This window comes from Barbus barbus, assembly GCF_936440315.1.
Source record: "Barbus barbus genome assembly, chromosome: 19".
NCBI lineage: Eukaryota > Metazoa > Chordata > Actinopteri > Cypriniformes > Cyprinidae > Barbus > Barbus barbus.
The window spans coordinates 4057318-4081537 of record NC_136747.1 but is presented as its reverse complement, the minus strand read 5'-3'; the positions used below and the strand labels follow the sequence as shown (position 1 = coordinate 4081537).

The window sequence follows — 24220 nt, the reverse complement described above, 5'->3', positions numbered from 1 at the left end:
ATCTTTTTTGTCATGGTTATGGTTATGGGATTTGGCAGACGCTTTTGTCCAAAGTGACATACAAATATAAAAATAATGCTTAAATGTAACAGGGAACAATTTAAAATGTTGGTCAGACTACATTAAGGAGTATAGCAATAATAAACAACAATGTCATAATACTGTGTACTGCAAAATTCAATTGGACCTCCTTAGTAGAGCCCGTAGCCTAAGTTCAGCCAAAGGTTTTGACCTAGTCTTGTTGCTTATTGTCTCTTGTAGCCGCAGTGCTTCGAAATGACGTAACCGAGGCGGAAGTGGAGGGAGCTATCAAAAATTGGCTCAGGTTGAGCAAGGACCGGATGGAAGGCCGTCGCCGGAATCATAATCAGTAAGAATTCACACAGGTAAACTGGAGCATGCTAGTGTTGATGGCACTTATCTATCATCAGTCCCTTCCTATCTGAAGCCAAATGAAAGCACACAAACTACGGTGGTGATGATTTTTGTAGGAAAAGTTCAAATCAATTGTATTCGGCAAGAGTTTGCATGTATAGGGAGTGCCATCTGCCAACAGGTCCATTTCTTTCATGTGGGACCGCACAGGAGAAGACGACCGGCAGAAAATACAATTTAAGATTATGGTGGTTTTGTTTTTTATCAAAAAACGTATCGTGTCATTTAATGTAGGCAAAGTAAATAAACATTCAATTTGTTGGTATTTTTAACCAGCTTAAATGTTCATGGAAGTATGGTGACTTAACATGGAACGGCGCACAGCTGATGTCCGGTACTGGGTTTGGCTATAGCTAAAAGGCTAACAGATGACTTGGATGACTAACAGAAACAGGAGAACTTATAGCTATATGGTTTGCCCTGTTATGGGTAGAAAGCAGTGGGTGCAACAGACAAGTAGTTATAGCACGTAACAGATGTAAACACGTAAACGCAATCACGTTGAAAAGGTCACGCTTGATGTAGCCGGAAGTACCGAGTCAGTGTTTACAAATGTGCGGAAGGAGGACCATATACACATATTAAAATGTCTCTGTGTCAGTTTATCGTTTAAAATGCCCATTTCGTGTGCGTATCCTGGGTGTTTTAATATTAAAAAGCCTAAAAGAAAATTTTGGATTTTACGTCAAGCGTGACCTTTTCAACGTGATTGCGTTTACGTGACGTCACGAACGCGCATCACGGAACAGAGCAAGGCGAGCATTTGTGCTTATAAAACTGAAACTTTTTTATTTATTTTTGAAATGACCAATCGTTTCGCTAGATAAGACCCTTATTCATCGTCTGGTATCGTTTAAAGCCCTTTGAAGCTGCACTGAAACTGTCATTTGGACCTTGAACCGTTTGGGTCCCATTGAAGTCCATTATATGGAGAAATGTTTTCATCAAAAACCTTAATTTCTTTTCGACTGAAGAAAGAAAGACATGGACATCTTGGATGACATGGGGGTGAGTAAATTATCAGCAAAAGTTTTTTTAAAAGTGAACTAATCCTTTAATTGTTGTTTTTGTCTCTTGCAGGAGAACAACCGGATTTTTGGGGGATTTTGCCTACAGAGCAAACTTCATCCTGCAGCATCTGGACAGACAAGGGACTTATGTGAGGATCCTGTTCGTGGACTTCAGCTCCGCTTTTAACACCATCATCACAGACACCCTTCAGAATAAACTAACCCAGCTCTTCGTCCCCACCTCCGTCTGCCAGTGGATCAACAGCTTCCTGACAGACGGACAGCAGTTAGTAAAGCTTGGTAAATTCACATCCAGCACTCGAACCATCAGCACTGGAGCTCTTTAGGACTGCGTTCTCTCCCCACTGCTCTTCTCCCTCTACACCAACGACTGCACATCTAAGGATCCCTGTGTCAAGCTCCTGAAGTTTGCAGACGACACCACACTGATCAGCCTCATCCAGGACGGTGACGAGTCTGCTTAAGACAGGAGGTTAAGGAGCTGGCTGTCTGGTGCAGTCTTAACAACCTGGAGCTTAACACGCTCAAAACTGTGGAGATGATTGTGGACTTCAGGAGAAACCCCCCTGCTCTCCCCCCACTCACCATCATGAACAGCACTGTGACTGCAGTGGAGTCATTCAGATTCCTGGGCACCACCATCTCTCAGGACCTGAAGTGGGAAAATCACATTGAGTCCATTGTGAAAAAGGCCCAGCAGAGGTTGTACTTTCTTCGCCAGCTGAGGAAGTTCAACCTGCCACAGGACTTACTGAAACAGTTCTACTCCGCCATCATTGAATCCATCCACTGCACTTCAATAACTGTCTGGTTCAGCTCAGCTACCAAATCTGACCTCAGAAGACTACGGAGGGTAGTCCGGACTGCTGAGCGAATCATTGGTACAACCCTCCCCACTCTCCAAGAGCTGTACTTATCCAGAGTGAGCAAAAGGGCTGGTAAAAGGGCTGGTAAAATCACTCTAGACCCCTCACATCCAGCACACTCCCTCTTTGAACTGTTACCATCTGGTCGACGCTACAGAGCTCTGTACACCAGAACGACCAGACACAGGTACAGATTCTTCCCTCAGGCAATCATCTCATGAACACTTGACAATAAACGTGGAACACACAACTCTATTATTTATTCACCACACTTGCTTACTTTTTTATTTATCTAATTTTTTCATTTTAAATTTGCACATATCAGACCTGCACACAAATAATTGACTATATTATATATTGTGTTTTTGCTGCTTTGTACATTGCCTATTTGGTAATTTGTATATTATTCTTTTATTATCTGTGTCCTGTCCTGTTGCTGTCTTTCTGTTGCACTGTGGAGCATCTGTCACTACAACAAATTCCTTGTATGTGTAAACAAACTTGGCCAATAAAGCTCATTCTGATTCTAATGTTATTTAATATGTAATATATGCATTATTAACCCAATTATTTTTTTCACCATTTTTCTCTGCATTGTTTACAGGTCGATGACTTGTAGGACCTCATGAAAAAGAATACAAAAATAAAGTTTGGTGTCAGAAAATGACTCCGAGCACTATAATTTATTGTATGTAAATATAGAATTAATGTTCATCCCATAACTGTCATGACACGAACAGAGAGAAGAGGCGAGAACTCAAGCGCAGGGAAATGATTTTACTTTAAGCATAAAAGGAACAAAACAGAAACAAACTACCCCGAGGGGGAAAACAGAGCATGGCAGAAACAAGAATCAGGAACACACACGACTGACCGTACACAACATGTAACAACGTGGCCGAACAGAACTGCAAACACCAGGAACATAAATAGGGACACAAACGAGCAGGAACAGGTGAATTCACTAAACCAATAACGAGATAACAAGAGGGCGGGGTTAGACAATCAACCGGGGAACATATGGAACAATCACAACACAAACCCATGTGCTCAGACAAGACAGTGATATCTGGTGGCCAACCAGGGCACACCCACAGGATACGTGACACTACCCCCCAACAAAGGAGCAGCTCCCAGATGCTCCACCTGCAACACTAAGAAGACACAAAAACATGAAAAATTAAAATACAAATGTCAAGAAGGGAGGTGGGCAAGAGACGGATCAGGGGGAGGGATGGTGGGCCAGGCCCGTGCAGAGGCAGGGGGCCCGCAGACCAAGGCCGAGCAGGAGACCAGGACGGATCCGGAGGGACGGACCAGGGGGTTTCCGGCCCAACAGGAACCCCAGCGCACGGCCAGGGTGGGGCCGGAGGGACAAGCCAGGCAGTGAGTTTAAGAACGGCCTCTGTGGCCGTGACAGGGCAGACAGTCCGTTCAGAAACGGCCTCTGTGGCCGTGACAGGGCAGACAGTGAGCTCAGGAACGGTCTCTGTGGCCGTAACAGGGCAGACAGTGAGTTCAGGAACAGCCTCTGGCAGGGTAAGGAGCTCGAGTGGAGCCGGCAGGGCGAGAAGTTCGAGTAGAGCCGGCAAGGCGAGGAGCTCGGGTGGCGCCGGCAGGGCAAGGCGCTCGGGTGGCGCCGGCAGGGCAAGGCGCTCGGGTGGCGCCGGCAGGGCAAGGCGCTCGGGTGGCGCCGGCAGGGCAAGGCGCTCGGGTGTTGCCGGCAGGGCAAGGAGTCTGGGTGGCGCCGGCAGGGCAAGGCGCTTGGGTGGCGCCGGCAGGGCAAAGAGTCTAGGTGGCGCCGGCAGGGCGAGGAGCACGGGTGGCGCCGGCAGGGCGAGGAGTACGGGTGGCGCCGGCAGGGCGAGGAGCACGGGTGGCTCTGGCACGACCTCCTGGCCAGCAGTGAGCTCCTGGGTAGCCTCCTGGCCTTGTGGGATGGAGAAGGCCTTCCTCCGCCTCTTCCTCCATCTCCGGGAGCGGGGCGCCGCTGCGGCATCCTCGGCCACCTCTAGGGAATTGAGAGCGGGCACCGCCGCCTCGGGAGCGCTGTGAGCGGGCACCGCCGCCTCGGGAGCGCTGTGAGCGGGCACCGCCGCCTCGGGAGCGCTGTGAGCGGGCACCGCCGCCCCGGGAGCGCTGTGAGCGGGCACCGCCGCCCCGGAAGCGCTGTGAGCGGGCCCCGCCGCCTCGGAAGCGCTGTGAGCGGGCACCGCCGCCTCGGAAGCGCTGTGAGCGGGCACCGCACGAGGCACACAAGCCACTCCCGCTGGGAAACGTGCCAAAACCTACACGAACTCCCCAAAGTTCAGGTGGTCCAGCCCCCTCATCCACCACTCATTGAGGGGCTCCTCAAGGGCCCTGTTGAAGGGGTCCTTGAGAGCCTCATCATTGTACCCCAGACCCTCCGCTGCATCACAAAACCTGAGGGCCAACCTCCTCACGTCAGTGCCCCTCTGACGGATGGAGCGCAGGAGCCGAACCTGGAGGATGCGTTGGTAGGCGGGGTTCCTCACGTTAGAGGCTGGCGGATGGTGAGAGTCCATTCCCTGCTGAGTTCTCAGAGGTCGGTCACGTTCTGTCATGACACGAACAGAGAGAAGAGGCGAGAACTCAAGCGCAGGGAAATGATTTTACTTTAAGCATAAAAGGAACAAAACAGAAACAAACTACCCCGAGGGGGAAAACAGAGCATGGCAGAAACAAGAATCAGGAACACACACGACTGACCGTACACAACATGTAACAACGTGGCCGAACAGAACTGCAAACACCAGGAACATAAATAGGGACACAAACGAGCAGGAACAGGTGAATTCACTAAACCAATAACGAGATAACAAGAGGGCGGGGTTAGACAATCAACCGGGGAACACATGGAACAATCACAACACAAACCCATGTGCTCAGACAAGACAGTGACATCTGGTGGCCAACCAGGGCACACCCACAGGATACGTGACAATAACTCAATACTAAAGAATGTGATAAATCCTTAATAATTAGGAAAATAATAAATGACTATGAAAATATTTAAGTAACTGAACAATTTCTATTTACAAATACAATTAATAATAAACCAGACTTAATGCATTAAATCATAACCTAGTATGTGTAATATTTTATATAATAATGCATTCAGTCATAGCGTAATATTTTATAGTTGAAAAATAGTGTAAGTTGCAATCTATCAGCAATTGAATTCAGGTTAGGTAATCTTATCTAATCAGGTTAGATAATCATCCAAACAGCAGGTGGCACTGTCTGAAAAAACGATAGGTCTGGGAGTGCAGGTCTGAGCGTGCAGCTGGGCCTCCAGTATAGAAAAGATTTATACCTGATAACAAATAATCTCCAATTCCAAAAGCTTATGTAATCAGGGCGTTTTTTTTCAGCCTCGTTTGTGATGTTTAGCTGTAACTTATTTACTTGGGAAAACGTTAAATGTCATTATGAAATATCCACAAGTAGGCTAACGTTAAATGGAAAAGTTAGCCAGCGTGAACATCATAAGTGACATTAAACTTTCCTTTTATTAATATCCGTCGTCACAATATTTCAGATATTCGAAAGAGATCGATTATTGTTGGATACGTAACTTATTGCCTATAATTCTGTCGTCTATTCAGAATTAATTTACGTTATGCTTCGTGTTAAATCTGTACGGGACGCTAATTTACTAATTATTTTAACATGTTTGACGGTCAAATAAATTGAGCAGAACACATCAGCATTGGTTGTAAAGTTATTTAGTGTGATATTAATTGGAAATTGTAAAAGTTTTGGTAGGGGACCATGTAAAAAGTCCAGACATTTTGTTAAAACGAACATTTCGTTCATCTTCTGTCATGAAAACAATTAAAATATTTCACATGCAAACTACATTTAAGTTAATTCCTAATGACGTCCATTTGAAGTAATAAATGATGATTCGTATCATATTTCAGATCATGTTTTACAGAAATATCCTATTATTTTCTATAACTGTGTAATAAAGTGCAAATGCTATCATCATAATAATTAGGCTATTATTAGTAGCAGTGATACACATTAACATTTTAAATAAAATGTTTGTAATAACTGTTATTTCAAATAAAGTAATTGTTTTTAAGAAATACAATGGAATATAAATATGGAATAGATATTTACTGCCAATAGTTTAGCAGCTCCTCAGGATAACAATAAATAGTGTAAACTTTAAAGTTTTCCTGGCTATTCTAGTCCTTTTCTATTGCATTTAGGTTTAAGAGAGCCAGGGTCCCGCTATTGCTCAAGTAGGTCACTAAATAAGTGACACTTTAGTTTATAGAAGCTGTTTCTTTTATTTCTGTTCTTTACTACTGCATACAAATTTCCTGTATATTGTGGTTATATTCTAATAAAGAGACTGAGAAATAATTATATATGGTCATTAAACCACTGTAAAACAAAAAACAACGTCAGTACTTAAAACTTGGTACTGTATTATGTTTGGCCACAGACATCTTTATCAAATTGTAGTACATAAATAAACCTTTTTGGTAACAGAAGTTTGTTCATCATCATACACCAGTCGATTACATGTGTCCATGTGGGCATTCTTTTAGGATGAATGCATCTGTTATACTACATAACTCACATGTGTCATTCTCAGTAGGTATTTGTTAAGAACTCTACTGTACTGTAGCATTATACAGCTACAGTTTTCTTTAAAAGCTTTGCAAGTTAGGTCAGTGTGGTGACAATATTTTAGGAGGCTGTGACTCTCTTCAACATAGACAAAATATTTCTTATCCCCTTAACACAGCATGTAGTACTCTAATTATCGTTTATGTTTCTTTTTTCAGATGCCTACTCTAAAGGACTGCTACATATGCAGGAAAAAAATTGGGAGTAGCAAGCAAACCGTGTCTACACTGTAGTGCCAAGCAGCCATATAAGCAAACGCTTGAGGAAAAAAAGAAACTGCTTTCCCAAGAATGGAAAGAAAAAAACAGCAGTGTGAACAAAGTGTATGATGCAACCAATCTACTGGTATGTTTATCTTTCAGACCTTCATTGTAAAATATTAAGTAAACAGTCCCTGTTTTTTACTTTTATATATGCATTTCTATATTCGTGATTAATGGCATCCAAAATAAAAGTTTTTGTTTACATAATATATGTGTGTATACTGTGTATATTAATTATGTACATATAAGTACACACACATGCATGTATATATTTAAGAAAAATATGTTATGTTTATATATTAAATATGTTAATGTATAATATATGTATAATATAAATGTATATACATGTAAATATTTTCAATATACTTGCATGTGTGTGTATTTATATATACATAATAAATATACACAGTTCACACACACATATATTATGCAAACAAAACTTTTATTTTGGATGCGATTAATCATGATTAATCATTTGACTGCACTAATTTATACATTTCAACAACTCATTCTTCAGCGTGTACATTGACTGAAGCATTACATCGGTGTATTTTCCACTGACTGTGCTCAGGTCTGATAAAGAACTGCTTGTTGTTGTGCTTATCATTAGAAAGTAAAATAAAAATCATATAGAACAGGGGTGTCCAAACTCGGTCCTGGAGGGCCACTGTCCTGCAGAGTTTAGCTCCAACTTACCTCAACCTTAGTATGCCCGTGTGTGTGTGTGTGTGTGTGTGTGTGTGTGTGTGTGTGTACATACTGTATACATCAGTGAAAATCAGTATGTTTGGTAGATGTAAATGTAATAACTCCACTGTTTACCTTCAGTTTATACAAAAAAAAAAGTTCAGCGGCTGCACATCGGTTCAAAATATGAGCCAAATGCGTTTCGAGCCTTTAGTTAAGAAAATTAGAAAATTAGATTTAAACTTAATGAAGCTATCGACAAATTCATATTACACCATAAATTTACATAAATCCTAATTAAACATACTAATCATTGACGTCATTGTGATGTCACAAATACTGATGTTCAGAATAAATGTCAACCCAGATTCACATCAGTCAGTCATATGTAATTTCCACATGTATTCTTATTCCACCTTTACACTACAGTTAACAGATGCATCTGATTATTATGAATCTAATAATATCTGAAACTGATCAAATCATGCAAACATGTAATATGGATGTAAAATAAACTGCATATGTCAGTATACTGGACATCGAATTTTTACTCAAAATTGTTACATTAAAATCTACAAAGTTTACACAATAAGTTGTTTTCTCAAATATTATAACAGTAAGACAAAAATATTCAGGTAAAACATGGCATAATAAAATCTTACTTTTCAGACAGTGTGAGAGATGAGGAAACTATATCAGTTTCACTGATGATTTACGACCAACATAAAACCCAGGATAGAGCGTCTGAGTGAATGTGGTCTGGACTGAGTGGATGAGGTTCATTGTGTCAGAGACGCTGTAGAAGGACAGAGTTCCTGCACTGAGATCCACATACACTCCTATTCTCCTGCAGCTGGAGCCAACAGGGAGTTTAGTCTCTTTATTATTGTGCCAGAATGAGAAACTGGAGAGATAGCAGGACAATCTCCAGGACTGATCATTATATCCAAACAAACACTTATACACAGATCCCTTCCTGCTGATGCTCTTATATGACACTGATATATCCACACCACTCCCACTCCACTCAATCTCCCAGTAACAGCGTCCACTCACACTCTCTCTACACAACACCTGAAGATAACTATTAAATCTGTCTGGATGATCAGGATACGGCTGAGGTGTGTTAGTGTAAGTCACCACTCTGTTCTCTTCAGACAGACGGAGGTGTTTATTTGCAGTGTTTGGATCCAGAGTGAACTGATGGGAATCTGATGAAGATAAACACAAAAAACTAACTGTAATCAGTGGTTGTTAAAGTTAAACTGTAAAAAACTCTTTGCTCAGACTGAAAAAGTGATTTTTTTGAAAATGGATTCATTTTATTTGGTTATGCTTTTCTTTTCTTGTACATGAACACAAATGCTCACACATTCACATGCAGGTCTACAATTCACACACAAGCACAGAAAGCTGCAGATATCTGGACAGAACAGACAAACAAGTCAAGCTGCATTTTCAGAAAAGTACTGGATTTGTTGTATTGTTGCTATGATGATCAGTCAGTATTAAAGTATGAATGAACTATTGGGCAGCACGGGGCACAAAGTAACACAGGGTCAGCCTCAGAAGTCACTCCCACGGAAACTTTTCTGGAAACACTTCAGGAATGTCGAAGGTTGTATCCGAAATCGCCCCCTATACCCTCATTCACTATTCCCTACATTAGTCCACTCATATAGTTCACTTGAAGGAGTGAATGAAAACGAGTGAGTGAATTCGGACACTGAGTGCACCGGAAGGACTGCCGTTTTTGCATATTATGTATATTACATTATTATGCACATTATGTATAAACCCTAATAGTCAATTTACAACTAATTTTTTTATTACGCCGTGGACGAGCGCTTCTAAAATCAATGAATGGATGATTCAGCTGCGGGCGCCATCTTCTGGCGAGACGCGGGAATTCATTCGGCGCGCGACTCTCGCAGTGCATTCTGGGGATTCTCTAGCCGTTGAGTGTACATCGTTTGAACACTCGTTTTTGCGGTGCATTGTGGGATTGAATGAGTGCACTCGAGAACATCCACTATGGTTTCGAACACCACTTAAAATGTCTGTCTATATAGGGGGCGATTTCGGATACAGCCGAAGTCGTCATATGACTGGTTGAATTAAACCGGATTTCCGGGAGACGCGAGTGTCACATTTATTTTCGGTCCGGTGGCGCCAAACTCATTCACGAAAGAAGAAAGCTGGCTACGCGAGACTAGGGCTGTATCCGAAATCGCCCCCTATAGTCTTTTGAAGATATCGCTGAACATTTATTTTAGTAACATGATATTTCTGGCTTAAGAAAATTTCTCATCTCAGTTTTTATTAATTTAAAATGAGACAAATCAGCTATTATTTTAATCTCAAATCTGTTATTTATCAGTTTAATGCTTGGATAACTAGCAGAAGACACTAACCGGTTTTAAACTCCAGCTGTTCAGATACAATCTGCCCTGCCGTGCTATTCTGTGACATTAGCGATGTAAGATTACTAATGAGAAACAGGTCAATAAAGACTGACAATCAATGTTTAATGTTCAGAAATTGTTATTTCAAGACATGTAAAGCACTTTGGCTCGTTTATATGGGCCGTCCCGGCTGCAATATGTTCAGTCAAACTCAAAAATCAGATTACTTTTCATTCTTAAAAACACCGTTATTTTATTTTAAATAAATAATGATTTTATTTTATTGACAAAATATTTTAGTTGGTGTTGTATATTTTTTTCATAAGATCAGAACATTTTAAGCTGTCAAACGTACCCCTCAGATGTTACAATGTACCCCACCTACGGGGCATGTTGTCACATTTCACTGCTGGTTGTATTCTGTATAATTGTGTATGTGACCAATAAAAAAAAATCTTGAATCTTGATTTCACTTCCTATTTTTGATGTTAAAAATAAAGAAAAACGTCTACACTGTAAATATGAAACAAAGCGTCATATTTGTACTAGACAAGTGTGAGTGTCACGGTGCACACACGAGGGAGGAACCAGGAACACGCAGACGAGGATATATCTTCAAATAATAATCTTTATAACATCAAGACATGGCAGGGCAGGACAAGGCAAGGCAGACAAGGACATCACACACCGGGGTTAACGAGTAGACCAGACAAAGTTTAACGGAACAGACAGGACTAATATACACAGGTAAATCATAGATAACGAGACGAACACGGCTAGACAAGAATTAACTAATGATTACATATGACAAGGACAGGAAACAAACCAAATATGGGCACAAGGGGCAGGAACACATGACACACACACAACAGTTCCCTGACATAACTCCCCCCTCCCGAAAGGCTCGTCCCGAGCCTTAACAGTTCCATCAGGGAGGGGGGGTGGGCGCTCTGGAGGCCCCTCAGGACAGACATCCACAGAAACACAGGACGGGGACCTCCAGAGCAGAACAGACGGAGGCCCCGGCGGAGCTGGGAGCTCAGGAAGCCATGGCGGGTGGTCTTCGTGGCCGTGGCCTCCTACGGCCCGCCCACTCCACCCAGAGCTCTACTACCCCCCCCCAAAATTTCCATGGGGAATCCAGGGGGTATCAGGAGCCCTCCGGGGCTAGACAAACAAGACAGTACATGACACGACAGGAAACCCTCCAGGGTCAGACAAACACGACAGGACATCCCACAGGAACCAAAAGCCCTCCTGGGCTGGCTAGGAAGCTGAGTCTTCCTCTGGGCATGACGAGGAGTCAGGGGCCCTCAGCGACCTCCTCCACTTCTGCGACAGGGGGGGCAAGCGGCTGCGACTGGCCTCCATGGCCACAACTCAAGGAGCCGCCTGCCCCAGACGAGTCTCCATGGACAAGACATGACAAAGGTAAGTTTAAAATGTTCCTGTGGGCACAACAAACACAAACACGGCTCTCCTGGCCGTGACATGTGGACTTGATCCACGGAGAGGGTTAGAAACGGCGGCCGGCAGGCTTGAGTCAGCGGCAATCCGGTGGGCTTGAGTCAGCGGCAATCCGGTGGGCTTGAGTCAGCGGCGGACCGGCGGGCATTGAGTCAGAGGCGGACCGGCGGGCATTGAGTCAGAGGCGGACCGGCGGCGTGCACAGGGAATCCGCGGACGGCGGCGTGAATAGGGGGAGCCGCCGACGGCGGGTTGGCTTTCCCCGCGGACGGCAGCGTTGATCTCCCGCGAACGGCGGGCTCGGTGAAGCCGCCGACGGTGGGTTGGCTTTCCCCACGGAAGGCGGACTTGGTGAACCGCAGGTAGCGGCGTGATCTCCCGCGAACGGCGGGCTCGGTGTGCCGCGGACGGCGGCGTGAACTCCCGCGAACGGCGGGCTCGGTGTGCCGCGGACGGCGGCGTGAACTCCCGCGAACGGCGGGCTCGGTGTGAGCGGCGAGGTTGGGATAGCCGCGGGCAGCGGCGGATATCTCCCGCGATCGGCGGGCTTGGTTGAGCCGCGGACAACGGCGAACTTCTCCCGCGATCGGCAGGCTGGAGGGATCGCGGCCAGCGGACTCGCGGCACTTGCGGTAATCCTGCCGAACTCCCACGCCGACTTGCAGTGGGCTAAGGCGGGATGTCGAGTGGCGACTTCCATGCCGCGAGAGACAGACAAAACAGGAACAAACAAAAGACTTTTCAAAAACTGAAAACAAAACGAGGTGAAGGGGCGCCGCTTACTGTTTTGGTCTGGTCTTCTGTCACGGTGCACACACGAGGGAGGAACCAGGAACACGCAGACGAGGATATATCTTCAAATAATAATCTTTATAACATCAAGACATGGCAGGGCAGGACAAGGCAAGGCAGACAAGGACATCACACACCGGGGTTAACGAGTAGACCAGACAAAGTTTAACGGAACAGACAGGACTAATATACACAGGTAAATCATAGATAACGAGACGAACACGGCTAGACAAGAATTAACTAATGATTACATATGACAAGGACAGGAAACAAACCAAATATGGGCACAAGGGGCAGGAACACATGACACACACACAACAGTTCCCTGACAGTGAGATTACTGTGAATAATTAAATATACTCTGAACCCCATGTGAATTTACACAGTTTGAGAAAGTTAAAAAGTGTTACTCTGTGCCCCGCTCTCCTCTATTGGACATCAATTTATTATCATGTTATTTATTTGTATGTTAGTTTGTAGTGATTTTAAGAAAGTAACTTAAAATTAAATGAGTGTTAATCAGTATTGCAGTACTTTATGAAACAGTATGCAATAATAACGTACTGAGTGTAAATTATAAATTATAATCACATCAAAAATGGCCCGGGATTTACCACCAATGCCACGTGAGCTGCTGTCAGAAGATCATGTTTTGTAATGTTGTCCAGCTCAACCAAACGTTGGCTGGCGGAGTTACTGTAAATAGCCTCCAAGAAGGCAGAGTAAGCTGTAAGTAAGTTGATTAGAACCTTAGGGAAGTAATTAGTAAACTGCAATATTCTGTAATAAATTTGCCTAAACTGCACATGATTAATAAAAACACTGATAATGTTTTCTGTCACTTTAAACTAAACTTACTAGATGAAGTATCTCAGTGTGTGTTATTGTGTTTGTTAGTGACTTACATTGTAGGAAGTCCTCTCTGGTCCTGGGAACAATGTTACTGTGAGTGACTGAGAAAATAACAGATATAAACACAGAGAGAAAACCATGCCTGTATCCATTCCTCAGACATTTCTAACATTTTCATGATAATATTAGATGGTGTTTGTCTCATTACAGACAGCAGATGAATCTCTAATATTTTACCAGATATCTTTTTCATCTCCTCTTTGCAGAAATCCTCCAGTTTGTGTCTCAGCTGACGGACAGATTCTCTCACAGCATCAAAAGAAGAGAGGAAACTGACAGAGATGTTTTCTGTAGATTCAGGAGGAGCTGAGAGAGACTGAAGACTCTACAGGAATAACAATCAATAAACCAGAAAAACATCTGATTATTAAAAATTATAAAATAATAGTGAGTGCAAAGAAATAGTAAATAGAGTGAGAGACATTTCTGGTAAAAGTTCACAAGTCTCTTGTTCCAGCTTCCAAACATGACTGCCTAGAAAAACACCTGCTTTCTTTCAATTAATTCCTCAATAATGTAATGTTTAGCTGCCCACTTAAAACACTACATTAAATAATATGTGAATAAATATTTACTGTGTCATGATGCATCATTGAGAGAAGTTTAACCCTCTGGTGATCCTCACATGGCGATGAATGTTTTTGTTTTTTTCAATTTCATTGAAATTAATGTACTATGTTTTAGTTAACGATTTTTAGTTTGTTTTGTTTTTAATATTTTGTATTTTCAGGTTAGGTCAAAGTTTAGATGGCGCCTGTGTGTTCGGCTTGCCGTATGTTGCTCTCGTGTGTAATTGTTTGGTTGTTTGCTCTGTCCCTGAACTGCTGCACGCTCCTAACTTACGACCGTCAAACACTCCTGGATATCTGCAACTCTGTTGTGGACACTTTCACAAACTCTTACTCTCTGGATGCGGACTGCCTCTTTGAAAAAACGCATGAGTCGTTCTGAACGGTCATCCCAGACTGCATCCGCCGATGTCCCTTCAACATCACGCGGAGAAAGCGAAGGAGGAAGCGAGGCAACCACGGAGGATACATTGTAAAACTGAAAGCTCATCTGCACACTCGCTTTCTCACGGACCTTTCCCATAAATTGTTTGATGATGGCTCTACTACCTGGCGCCCGCACAAGCCGTTTGATGGCGCTGTTGGCGGCTCCTCTATCTGGCGTCTGCTGGATTTGGCTTACCGATGGCTTCGTCCTGTTCTCCCCCGGCACCTGAGTCTTGCTTCTTGTGCTGGTCTCCACCAAATCGGCCGCGGCTCACGGCGACAAGAAGTAACTCATGGTAATCTGCGCACACTGAGAAGAGCATCTTCATCTCCTGTTATTATTCCCTCACCGAAGATGGCATTAATAAATGCCCATTCCGTGGTGAACAAGACCTTTTTACTAAACGACTTCTACTCATCTCACAACTTGGATTTTATGTTTATCACGGAATCCTGGATAAAGGTTGGTGATCTAACTCCTTTCTCTGATCTGATCCCTGCTGACTCTACATTTTTTAACTCTCCCCGTCTGAGTGGACGCGGGGGTGGGATAGTAACAGTTTTAAAGAACTCTCTCTCTGCACACTGTCGGTTGGTCACTGTAACGGCCTTTTCCAGTTTTGAAGCTCAGCTTCTTCACTTAGACTGGAACGGTCCGGTTTGTTTAGGAGTGATTTACCGCCCTCCTCACTCTTCTAACGATTTTATACAACAATTTATGGAATTTATCGGCAATATTGCCACTAATTATGATCGCTTTCTACTGGTGGGCGATTTTAATATCCATGCCTGCTGTACTTCCAACACTCTTTCGCATGATTTTCTTAATCTAATTGATGCTTTTAAACTATCCCAGTGGATCAAAGACTCTACTCACATCCAGGGCCATACATTGGATCTTGTTCTCTCCTATGGATTTAATGTGATTAATATTGTGCTCTCAGACTTTCTGCTTTCTGACCATAAGCCTATACTATTCTCATTGACTCTTCCGGATCTCTCTCATCTTTCTACTACACCTGTAACTCTGTCTCGGTACTACTCTCCTCAGTTTAGCTCAAACTTCAATTTGTGCTTTGCTGAATTTTGCTCAGGGTTGCTCTTGGATCAACAATTATTTGACTTGGATGCTGATCAACATCTTTGCCTTTTAAATTCTGCCTGGCTCAAGGTAGCAAATGCGACTGCCCCCCTTAAGCCTCACAAGCACTAGCTAATATCTGAACCGTGGCACAATTATATTATTCATCCAAGATTCTTAAAATTAATCATTGACTCAATTGGACCTGGTTTGGTGTCTCTTATCAATAAGTGTCTCCAAACTGGCTCTGTCCCTGCCAATCTTAAAGTGGCTACGGTCACTCCCCTGCTCAAGAAGCCTTCACTGGATTCTTCTGTTCTAAAAAAATTAGTCCTATCTGTTTTACCCTTCATTTCTAAGGTTTCGGAGAAAATTGTGCTGGATCAACTTCAACATTTTCTGACAAGTAATTGTATTTATGAGATTTTTCAATCTGGTTGTAAGTCTGTCCACAGCACTGAGTCTGCCCTTTTGAGAGTGCTAAATTATATTTATATCACCACTGACTCTGGAGACTCTGTGGTTCTCATTCTTTTAGATTTATCGGCCGCTTTTGATACCGTAGACCACCCCACATTATTATCCAGACTAGAATCCTGGGTGGGTTTAAAAGCTACCGTTCTAAATTGGTTTCAGTCATACCTGTTGGACAGAAAGTTTATTGTGAAGCTTGGTAATTTTACCTCTTCCCCTGCACCTCTATCCTGTGACCTTCCGCAAGGTTCTATCTTATCTCCTTCTCTATTTTCTCTCTACATGCTACCTCTGGGCTCTATTCTACGTAAACATGGTATGTCATTTAATTTCTATGCCTCTATTCTGCAATGTTTAGAAGAGGTTAAATCATGGCTCGCCCAAAATTTCCACTTCCTAAATGAAGACAAGACCGAAGTAATTTGTTTTGATTCTAATGAGAATTCTCAGTATTATAAGCCCCGATTTGGACTGTTTATCTGTTTTAGATCATCACAGGTGCGAAACCTAGGTGTTCTTGTCGACCAGCATTTAAAATTCGATAAACATATCTCTTCTGTTATCGGTTCCAGTTTCTATCAACTTCGTCTACTATCTAAAATCAGAGACTTTCTCACTCCAAAAATTCTAGAAATGGCTGTTCATGTGTTTGTCACATCTCGGCTAGATTACTGCAATTCTTTATATTGCGGAATATCTAAATCGCAAATCCAGTTAGTCCAAAATGCTGTGGCCAGACTTCTTCTGAAGTGACGCAAACATGAACACATCACTCCTATTCTCAGATCTCTTCACTGGCTGCCAGTTCGTCAGAGAATATACTTCAAAATTCTACTCTTTGTGTATAAATCTTTACATAACCTAGCTCCTGTCTGCCTCTCTGAACTCCTTCATTTATACACTCCATCTAGAGGCCTAAGATCTTGCGACCAGGATTTGTTGGTAGTTCCAGATGTTAGACTTAAGCGTAGAGGGGAGCGTGCATTTGCGGTGGCAGGGCCACGACTTTGGAATACCCTGCCTTTAGAGATTAGAATGGCCCCTTCCCTGTCTGTTTTTAAGTCCCTGCTAAAAACCTACTTGCTTTCCTTGGTGCATTGATTGCTGTTTTACTGTAATTTTAAAATGGATTGTTCTTTTTTATCTGGCTTGTTTTCTGTGTATGTTTTTTTAATTTTCTCTCCTGTAAAGCACTTTGGTCAGCCAGTGGCTGTTATAAATGTGCTATACAAATAAAATGAACTTGAACTTGTTTATAAATTATATTTATGCAGTAATTATAATTAATTTATTACCTCTTAACCCCTGTTTGAGCATAGACCTGAAAATTACATTTCTATCTGAAATTGTCAGAAATCTCAAATGCTTTGGAGCACGTAAGTTTTATCTCTTTTTAAAAAAGACACTTAGCAGATTTTTTCAGAAGTAGAAAAAAGTAAAATGGAAAAAAAAAAACCTATAGACGTTTATTGTTATGAACAATGCACAAAAATATTGTTTAAAAATTTGATATGAAATTTTCCAAAACATATTTCACACTAAAGCCCTAAACACACTGCACAATTTTCCCAGACGAGAGATTGGCATCATGTGGCCAATCAGAAATCGTGCAGTGTATCTCGGTCATAAAACATGTTTTGTACAGTGGTTCTCAAACCTGTCCTGCACATTCTGTACATCTCCCTCATCTATCACACCTGATTCAACTCATCAGCTCATTAGTGCAAGACCTGACGTGTGTGTCAGATATCGGGAGGCATACAAAATGTGCCGTGCTGGGGGTACTTCATGGAGAGGTTTGAGAACCACTGGTCTAAAACTGAGAAAATCAAAGCCATACATCTTAAAAAGTTGTGTTTTAAATTTCATCTTGATATACAGCACAAGCTTTAAGTGAAATGTTTGGTTGCAAACCCAATTGTGTCCTCTAGATGAAATTAGTTTCCCATTTGTTTCAATTTTCAGGATCATTTAACCTTTTCAAATCATGTCCATTAATTTTTTGGTGTGTGTGTGTTCATGTAGCAAGAGCCAAAACCTTTACCAAGCTTCGTACCATTCCAATAAAGTAAAATAATAATAATAATAATAAAAAAATCTAAAAATACAAACAAAATGTAAACATTTTGAAACCAGTTTTACAGTAAAAACAACATCACGAGACAATATTCCTGACTACATTCCCAGCAGCAGAATGATTCTTATTCAATCAGTCAATCAGTGTGCTTCAGATAATAAATGTCAGCTAATTAAAGACTCGTCTTTAATCTTTAATTAAAGATTTAGTCGCTGTAACAGCAGATCTTGCCAAAGTCTACTGTTTTTTTTCTCTGTTACCTGCAGGAAAAAAAAATCTCTGTTACCTGCAGGAAATGGATGTGATCGTCTGTGTGTGAAAGCTGCTCCAGCTCAGTGTTTCTCTTCTTCAGATCATCAATCTCCTGCTCCAGTCGCTCCATTTGTCCTTCAGCTCGACTCACTGCAGTCTTTTCCTGATCTCTGATCCGCTGTGTCACCTCAGAGCGGCTTCTCTCAATGGAGCGGATGAGCTCAGTAAAGATCCTCTCACTGTCCTCCACTGCTGTCTGTGCAGAGCGCTGTTAGACACACATCACAATCAGCTCTTACTGCTTCCTCACAGCCTGAGAGCCACAGCGGCTTCAGTGGGACTGAAAGAGGAGAGTCAAACTGAGTCTCAAACTTCTCTTCTTCTCCAAACTCACCTTATGAGACTCCACAGCCGCTCTCAGCTGCTCAAGATCTTTCTGTCTCTGCTGGATTCTCTGCTGGATTTCACTCTGCGTCTCCTTCAAGTGTTTCTGCAGGAGAAATATAAACAGCAAACCTGAGAAAAATTACATAACACTATCACAAAGGTATGATGTAAAGTGTTCTTCTTCAACAGCATTTCTCTGGAGAGTTTTGAGATCATTATTAGGTTATATTAAATTTAGGTTAGACATGAAGTCCTCAGCCATGAACGGGGTATATAATTACTGTTATCCGTATTCTGCAATCATCAATTAATGTAAAGCAGAATTGGACATTCAAACTGCTATTTTCAGAGAAACTCATGTTCAGTTAAAGTATATTTGACAAAAGCAAGCAAAGTTCAGCTTGTGCACATATACAACGACATCATGTAGTAACCAATGGGAGAGTAGATCACATGATGCATCATGATACAGCTGGATACTGCAGTGAGGAGAAACACTTGAAGTGTCAGCATTCATTTCAGTTCATACCTCTTTCTCTTTTCTCTCTGCTGCAGTTGATACAGTCTCATGGTTTTGATGTTCATCCATTGCACACAGCATGCAAACACACTGCTGGTCAGTACGACAGAAAACCAATAGAGGCATATTATGTTTCTGGCAGATCATCTGCTGCAGTCGTCCAGTGGCATCAATCACTTTGTGTCTCTTTCCTGAGCGAAACTCCTCATGACGCTCAAAATGAGTTTGACAGTAAGACTCCAGACACACCAGACAGGACTTGACAGCTTTGTGTTTTCTTCCAGTACAGATGTCACACTCCACGTCTCCAGGTCCAGCAGGAACAGCAGCTGTTAGTTTGGTCTTCTTCAGTTTCTCCACCACTTGAGCCAGCATGGTGTTTTTACTTAAAGCAGGTCTTGGACTGAAGGTCTGTCTGCACTGAGGGCAGCTGTAGACTCTCTTCTGATCCTCTTGATCCCAGCAGTCTGTAATGCAGCTCATACAGTAACTGTGTCCACAGGGAACGGTCACTGGATCCTTCAGGAGATCCAGACACACTGGACACAAGAACTGCTCCACTGAAAAAACACCGGCTTCAGCCATTTCACTCTCTACAGCAAAGCAGACACACAAACAACAGCTCAACAGCAGATCAGCTTCAGTTTCTTTTAACTGAGTTTCCTGGTTCTGTGTTTGAGAGACGTGTGCAAAACAGGCGTGTCTGTAAGTCTGTAAACTCTCATACTGAAATGTCCACTAAGTGTCAGTCTCACACAGAAACTCAGAGTTAGTGAGAACACAAAGTTTGATAAACGCCTTTACAAAATAAAAATACTAATACTGCATCCAGATTACTCAGGATTATTAGAAAGCTAAAGGCAGGTGAGTTTGATCAGGTATGGAGCTAAACTCTGCGTGACAGTGGCTCTCCAAGACCAGAGCTGCTCTGACATTCAGAAAAGCCTCATGTTAAATAATTAGTAACACTTTAAAACACTGTTCCATTGTTAAAGAATAACTACACAGGAACAAATGAGTAACACACTAACTAACAGGAAACTCATGATAAATGAATTAGTGAGTAGTTCACAAGGTGGCTCTGACTGTTGCGATATTAGCAGTAACGAAGTTACTCAGGAGTAACGAAATGTAACGAAATACATGTAAAGTTGTTACGTTTTTAAAATACAAAATACGAGTAACTGTATTTCGTTACAGTTACATTTTAAATGGGTGGTAATCAAATTACAGTTACATCCGAAAAGTATTTTAGATTACCAAAGTGATTACTTTGATTTTTAATGTAATTTATTTATTTGAATATTAATGTAAAATGACTGAAAATTTTAACCATGAGGCACCTGGTGATACTCTGTTTAAACAGCAGCCTGCCTGCAGAGTGACGACTCAGTAAAATCAGAGAGAAAATCAGAGAGCCAAGCGCGTAATTGTCATGGAAATAAAAAGACGATTTTACTTATAAATGCAAAAAAGGACGGAACATCACAGTATGCTATGTCATTTTTGTTTACCTGCAACAAAACGTCTCTCGGCTTCGAAGGAACATCTAACTTGAAAAAGTATCTTAAGTTGTTCTCAGTCTCAGGTTTTTTCCGAGTTCTTGTTTTTCTATATTCATAACAAAAAGTTAATATTTAGTGACTTAAAAGAACAGTGTTGTCTGATTTGCTCTATAGCGCAAACAAAAATGGTTCCATACAACGGCTGGTCTATTTACACTAAGCGCAAATCTGGTTGGGATAGACATCGTTATAAAAGACAGCTATTTGAGACACGTGGTGATAAGATTTGAGTTTGAATCCGAAGAAGAATGGGAGTTGAATGAGTTCAGCGGCGCTTACCTCCATAACGGTGACTTTAAACTTTATTATTTTCAATAAATCAGCACTTAGGCTTCCTGGAGGCTTAGTGAGGGCTGCCCGTGCAGGGCCAGTACTAAGGGGTCAAAGTTTTGCCAATGAGAAAATTCTCAGGGGCCCTGTGCTGGCAGCCCATAAAGGGCCTTTGCAGGCTTGTTTGCAGGGATAGGCTGTGTGCTTTCCGTACATAATAAAGCATTATTTTGTGACAAAAATATGGATATAATCTGTCGATTGTATAATTTTGTTTACTATATTTATTAGTTTGGCCAGTGTCGTTGTGGGTTTTGGTTCTATTGCTGTTTTAGGCTGTAAGGACCTTTGAAATAACGCAACTCATTTGGCGAAGGGATATTGATATGTAATACGGTGCCTGGAACTATGTTTGTCGTGCATTTCCCTGAAAATAATTGCACACCTTAGAACTTGGCGGGTTATACAGTGTATAATTAAAACAACAACAACAACAACAACAAAACCTTGCTACATGTACTGCGTTAAACTAACTGAGCCTTGTCATAGCACTTGCATATCATTGTTTTTTTTTGCTGGCTTTGATTGCTTCCATTGTCCATATTTGTAAGTCGCTTTGGATAAAAGCATCTGCTAAATGACTAAATGTAAATGTAATGTAACAAGTAATTGTAATTTTACTCTTAACTGTTGTGCTGTATTGAAAAGCCTATAACAGCTTTGGCAGCATCTTCAAAAACAGACCAATCAGTGAGAGAGAAACAGGCTTGTAGATCCCGCTCTGTTTCATTAGTCCATCTTTTAACATATCTTAATACAGGCTTTGCAGATTTAAGTTTCTACCTGTAGGTCGGAATAAGATGAACCAAACAGTGATCAGAGAGTCCTAAAGCTGCTCGTGGAACCGAGTGATATGCATCCTTTATTGTTGTGTAACAGTGATCCAATATATTACTGTCTCTGGTGGGACATGTGATGTGCTGTCTGTAGTTTGGCAGTTCACAGGAGAGATTTGCTTTATTAAAGTCCCCGAGAATGATTAAAGCAGAGTCCAGGTGTCCTCACTCTCTGTGATCAGATCAGTGAGTTTCTGTAGAGCTGTGCTCACGTGCGCTTGCGGTGGAATTTAGACACTCACAAGAATGAACGAGCAGAACGGCTTGCAGTTAATGAAGAGCGTTTCTAGATCTAAACAGCATATCTTCTTTAACACAGTTACATCTGTACACCAACTCTCATTGATGTAAAAGCACGTCCCACCACCGCGCGATTTCCCCATTGATTCCACGTCCCGATCGGCTCTGATCAGCTGGTAATTAGGCAGATGTAGTACGCTGTCCGGTATGTGGCCATTTAGCCAGGTTTGCATGAAACATAGAGCAGCAGAGTTAGAAAAATCCTTGTTTGTCTGGGAGAGCAGGAGGAGTTCATCCGTTTTGTTGGGCAGAGAGCGGAGATTCGCCAGATGGATGCTAGGCAACGCCGTTCGAAATCTGCGCTGACGTAGCTTCACGAGCGCTCCGGCTCGCTTCCCCCGCCTACGCCTCCTGTAGCGTTTGACCAGAGCTACGGCTCCGCCAACTACAATGTCCAGCAAAACGTCCGAAAAATCAAAATCCGGTAAAAGATTTTGTGGTGTGTTCTGCCGAATGTTCAGCAGGTCATCCCTGGTAAAACTGATCGTACTTGAAAAACAAAAAACAGGAAAAACAAACAAAAACAGTAACGCACAATAGCTGTCATCAGCGGCGCCATCTTGGATACTAAATTTAGTTCAAATTTCTCACAGGCCTCACTTTTCAAGTCGATCGGACTGACTGTTGCCCAGCTGTAGCTGTTTTCATGCTTGTTTGGTTATCAGTTTTCTCTTTTTTTTTCCCTCTTACAGTGCCAACAAGTGGCCAGTAGCAGTGCCCTTTTTCGCCTGACCACAGACTGAGCCATAGGTGTGCCGATTTGGGTGAAATGATCTCATTCCTTTCTCGAGTTATAGCCATTTTAGCAACCTCTGCCACACGACCTTCAAACGTTTTGAGGTCCCCTCGCCAAGGTGAATGGAAATTTCCACTTTTTTTTTGGTTGATTATTGACAGTTGTAGAAGAGTTTTATTAATCAAAATATAAATTAATCAAGTGTAATCAATGTGAATATAGCCATTTATGTATCAAGTTATTCTACTATTATAAAATTGTATCTGCCTGTGTGAGTAGAGGCCTGCAGAGATGTAAGATAAAGATGGTGTAAGATAAAGCTGCACATCTTGTTTTGACATGATAGGGTCTCCTCCTTTAACGTAACGTAAATTGGGGCCTTTTTATCTGCTCCAGGAAGCAGATGGAGGCACAGTCAAAAGAAGACAAACAATGACGTAGGAAATGTATAGAACACACCTTAAAGGAAAAATCTGTATTAAAGGGTATGGAGACACACACTCGGGAGATTCCCTGCAGGGTCTCTTGATTTTATTGTCTCTGATAATAAAATCTAAATTCTGGCATCAAAACCCCAAGATTTTGAGAATTATTCCTCATAGCACGGGCAGAAACCACCACAAATTGGCGTCACGAACAGGATTGGAAAGGAGCAGAGGGTGAAAGACCACGTTGGGCTTACTTGACGAGCAACACAAATTAAGTGGCCACTAAAAAGGTAGGCAGTTTATATAATTAGTTTGTGTTGTTTGCCAGTTAGCCCTTGGTGGTAAGAACTCTTAAAAATTGCTCTTCCAAATTTAAAGAACAAAAAGAATAAAGGGTTTTGATTCCAGAAGAAATAATTACATGCAAAAATCTGTGTTTACTGTCAAGAGGGCCTTTGATGGATGGCAGTGGACATTAAGCAGATATACATTGCATGCAATGGTCTGTGTTTATTGTTAAGTGGGCCTTGAAGGATAAATATAAACGTTAAGCAGATAAAGAAAAGAGATGCGCGCAAAGTCCTATGGATACGGCTCTGTTTGTAATAAAGTACACAGAGGTCTGTACGAATAGGCAAAGCCCTGCAGAATGCTACTTTTTTACTGTGTTGAGGAAGTGTCAGTGAAAGAGGAAGTATCTGACAGGTCACTCA

At 42.1% G+C, this 24220-nt stretch overlaps 1 protein-coding gene across 1 annotated transcript; it reads right to left on the bottom strand.

The window, feature by feature from the left end:
• Positions 1-7686: 7686 nt before the first annotated feature.
• Positions 7687-19979, bottom strand: LOC306885329 (tripartite motif-containing protein 16-like). The gene is made up of 6 exons (XM_079441782.1): positions 19322-19979; positions 18800-18895; positions 18440-18673; positions 13704-13851; positions 13520-13567; positions 7687-9161 (listed from the first exon to the last, which is right to left on the bottom strand). Exons 1-6 carry the CDS (start codon positions 19895-19897, stop codon positions 8641-8643), a joined length of 1623 nt encoding a protein of 540 aa, XP_079297908.1. The 5' UTR covers positions 19898-19979; the 3' UTR covers positions 7687-8640.
• Between the last annotated feature and the right edge of the window lie 4241 nt (positions 19980-24220).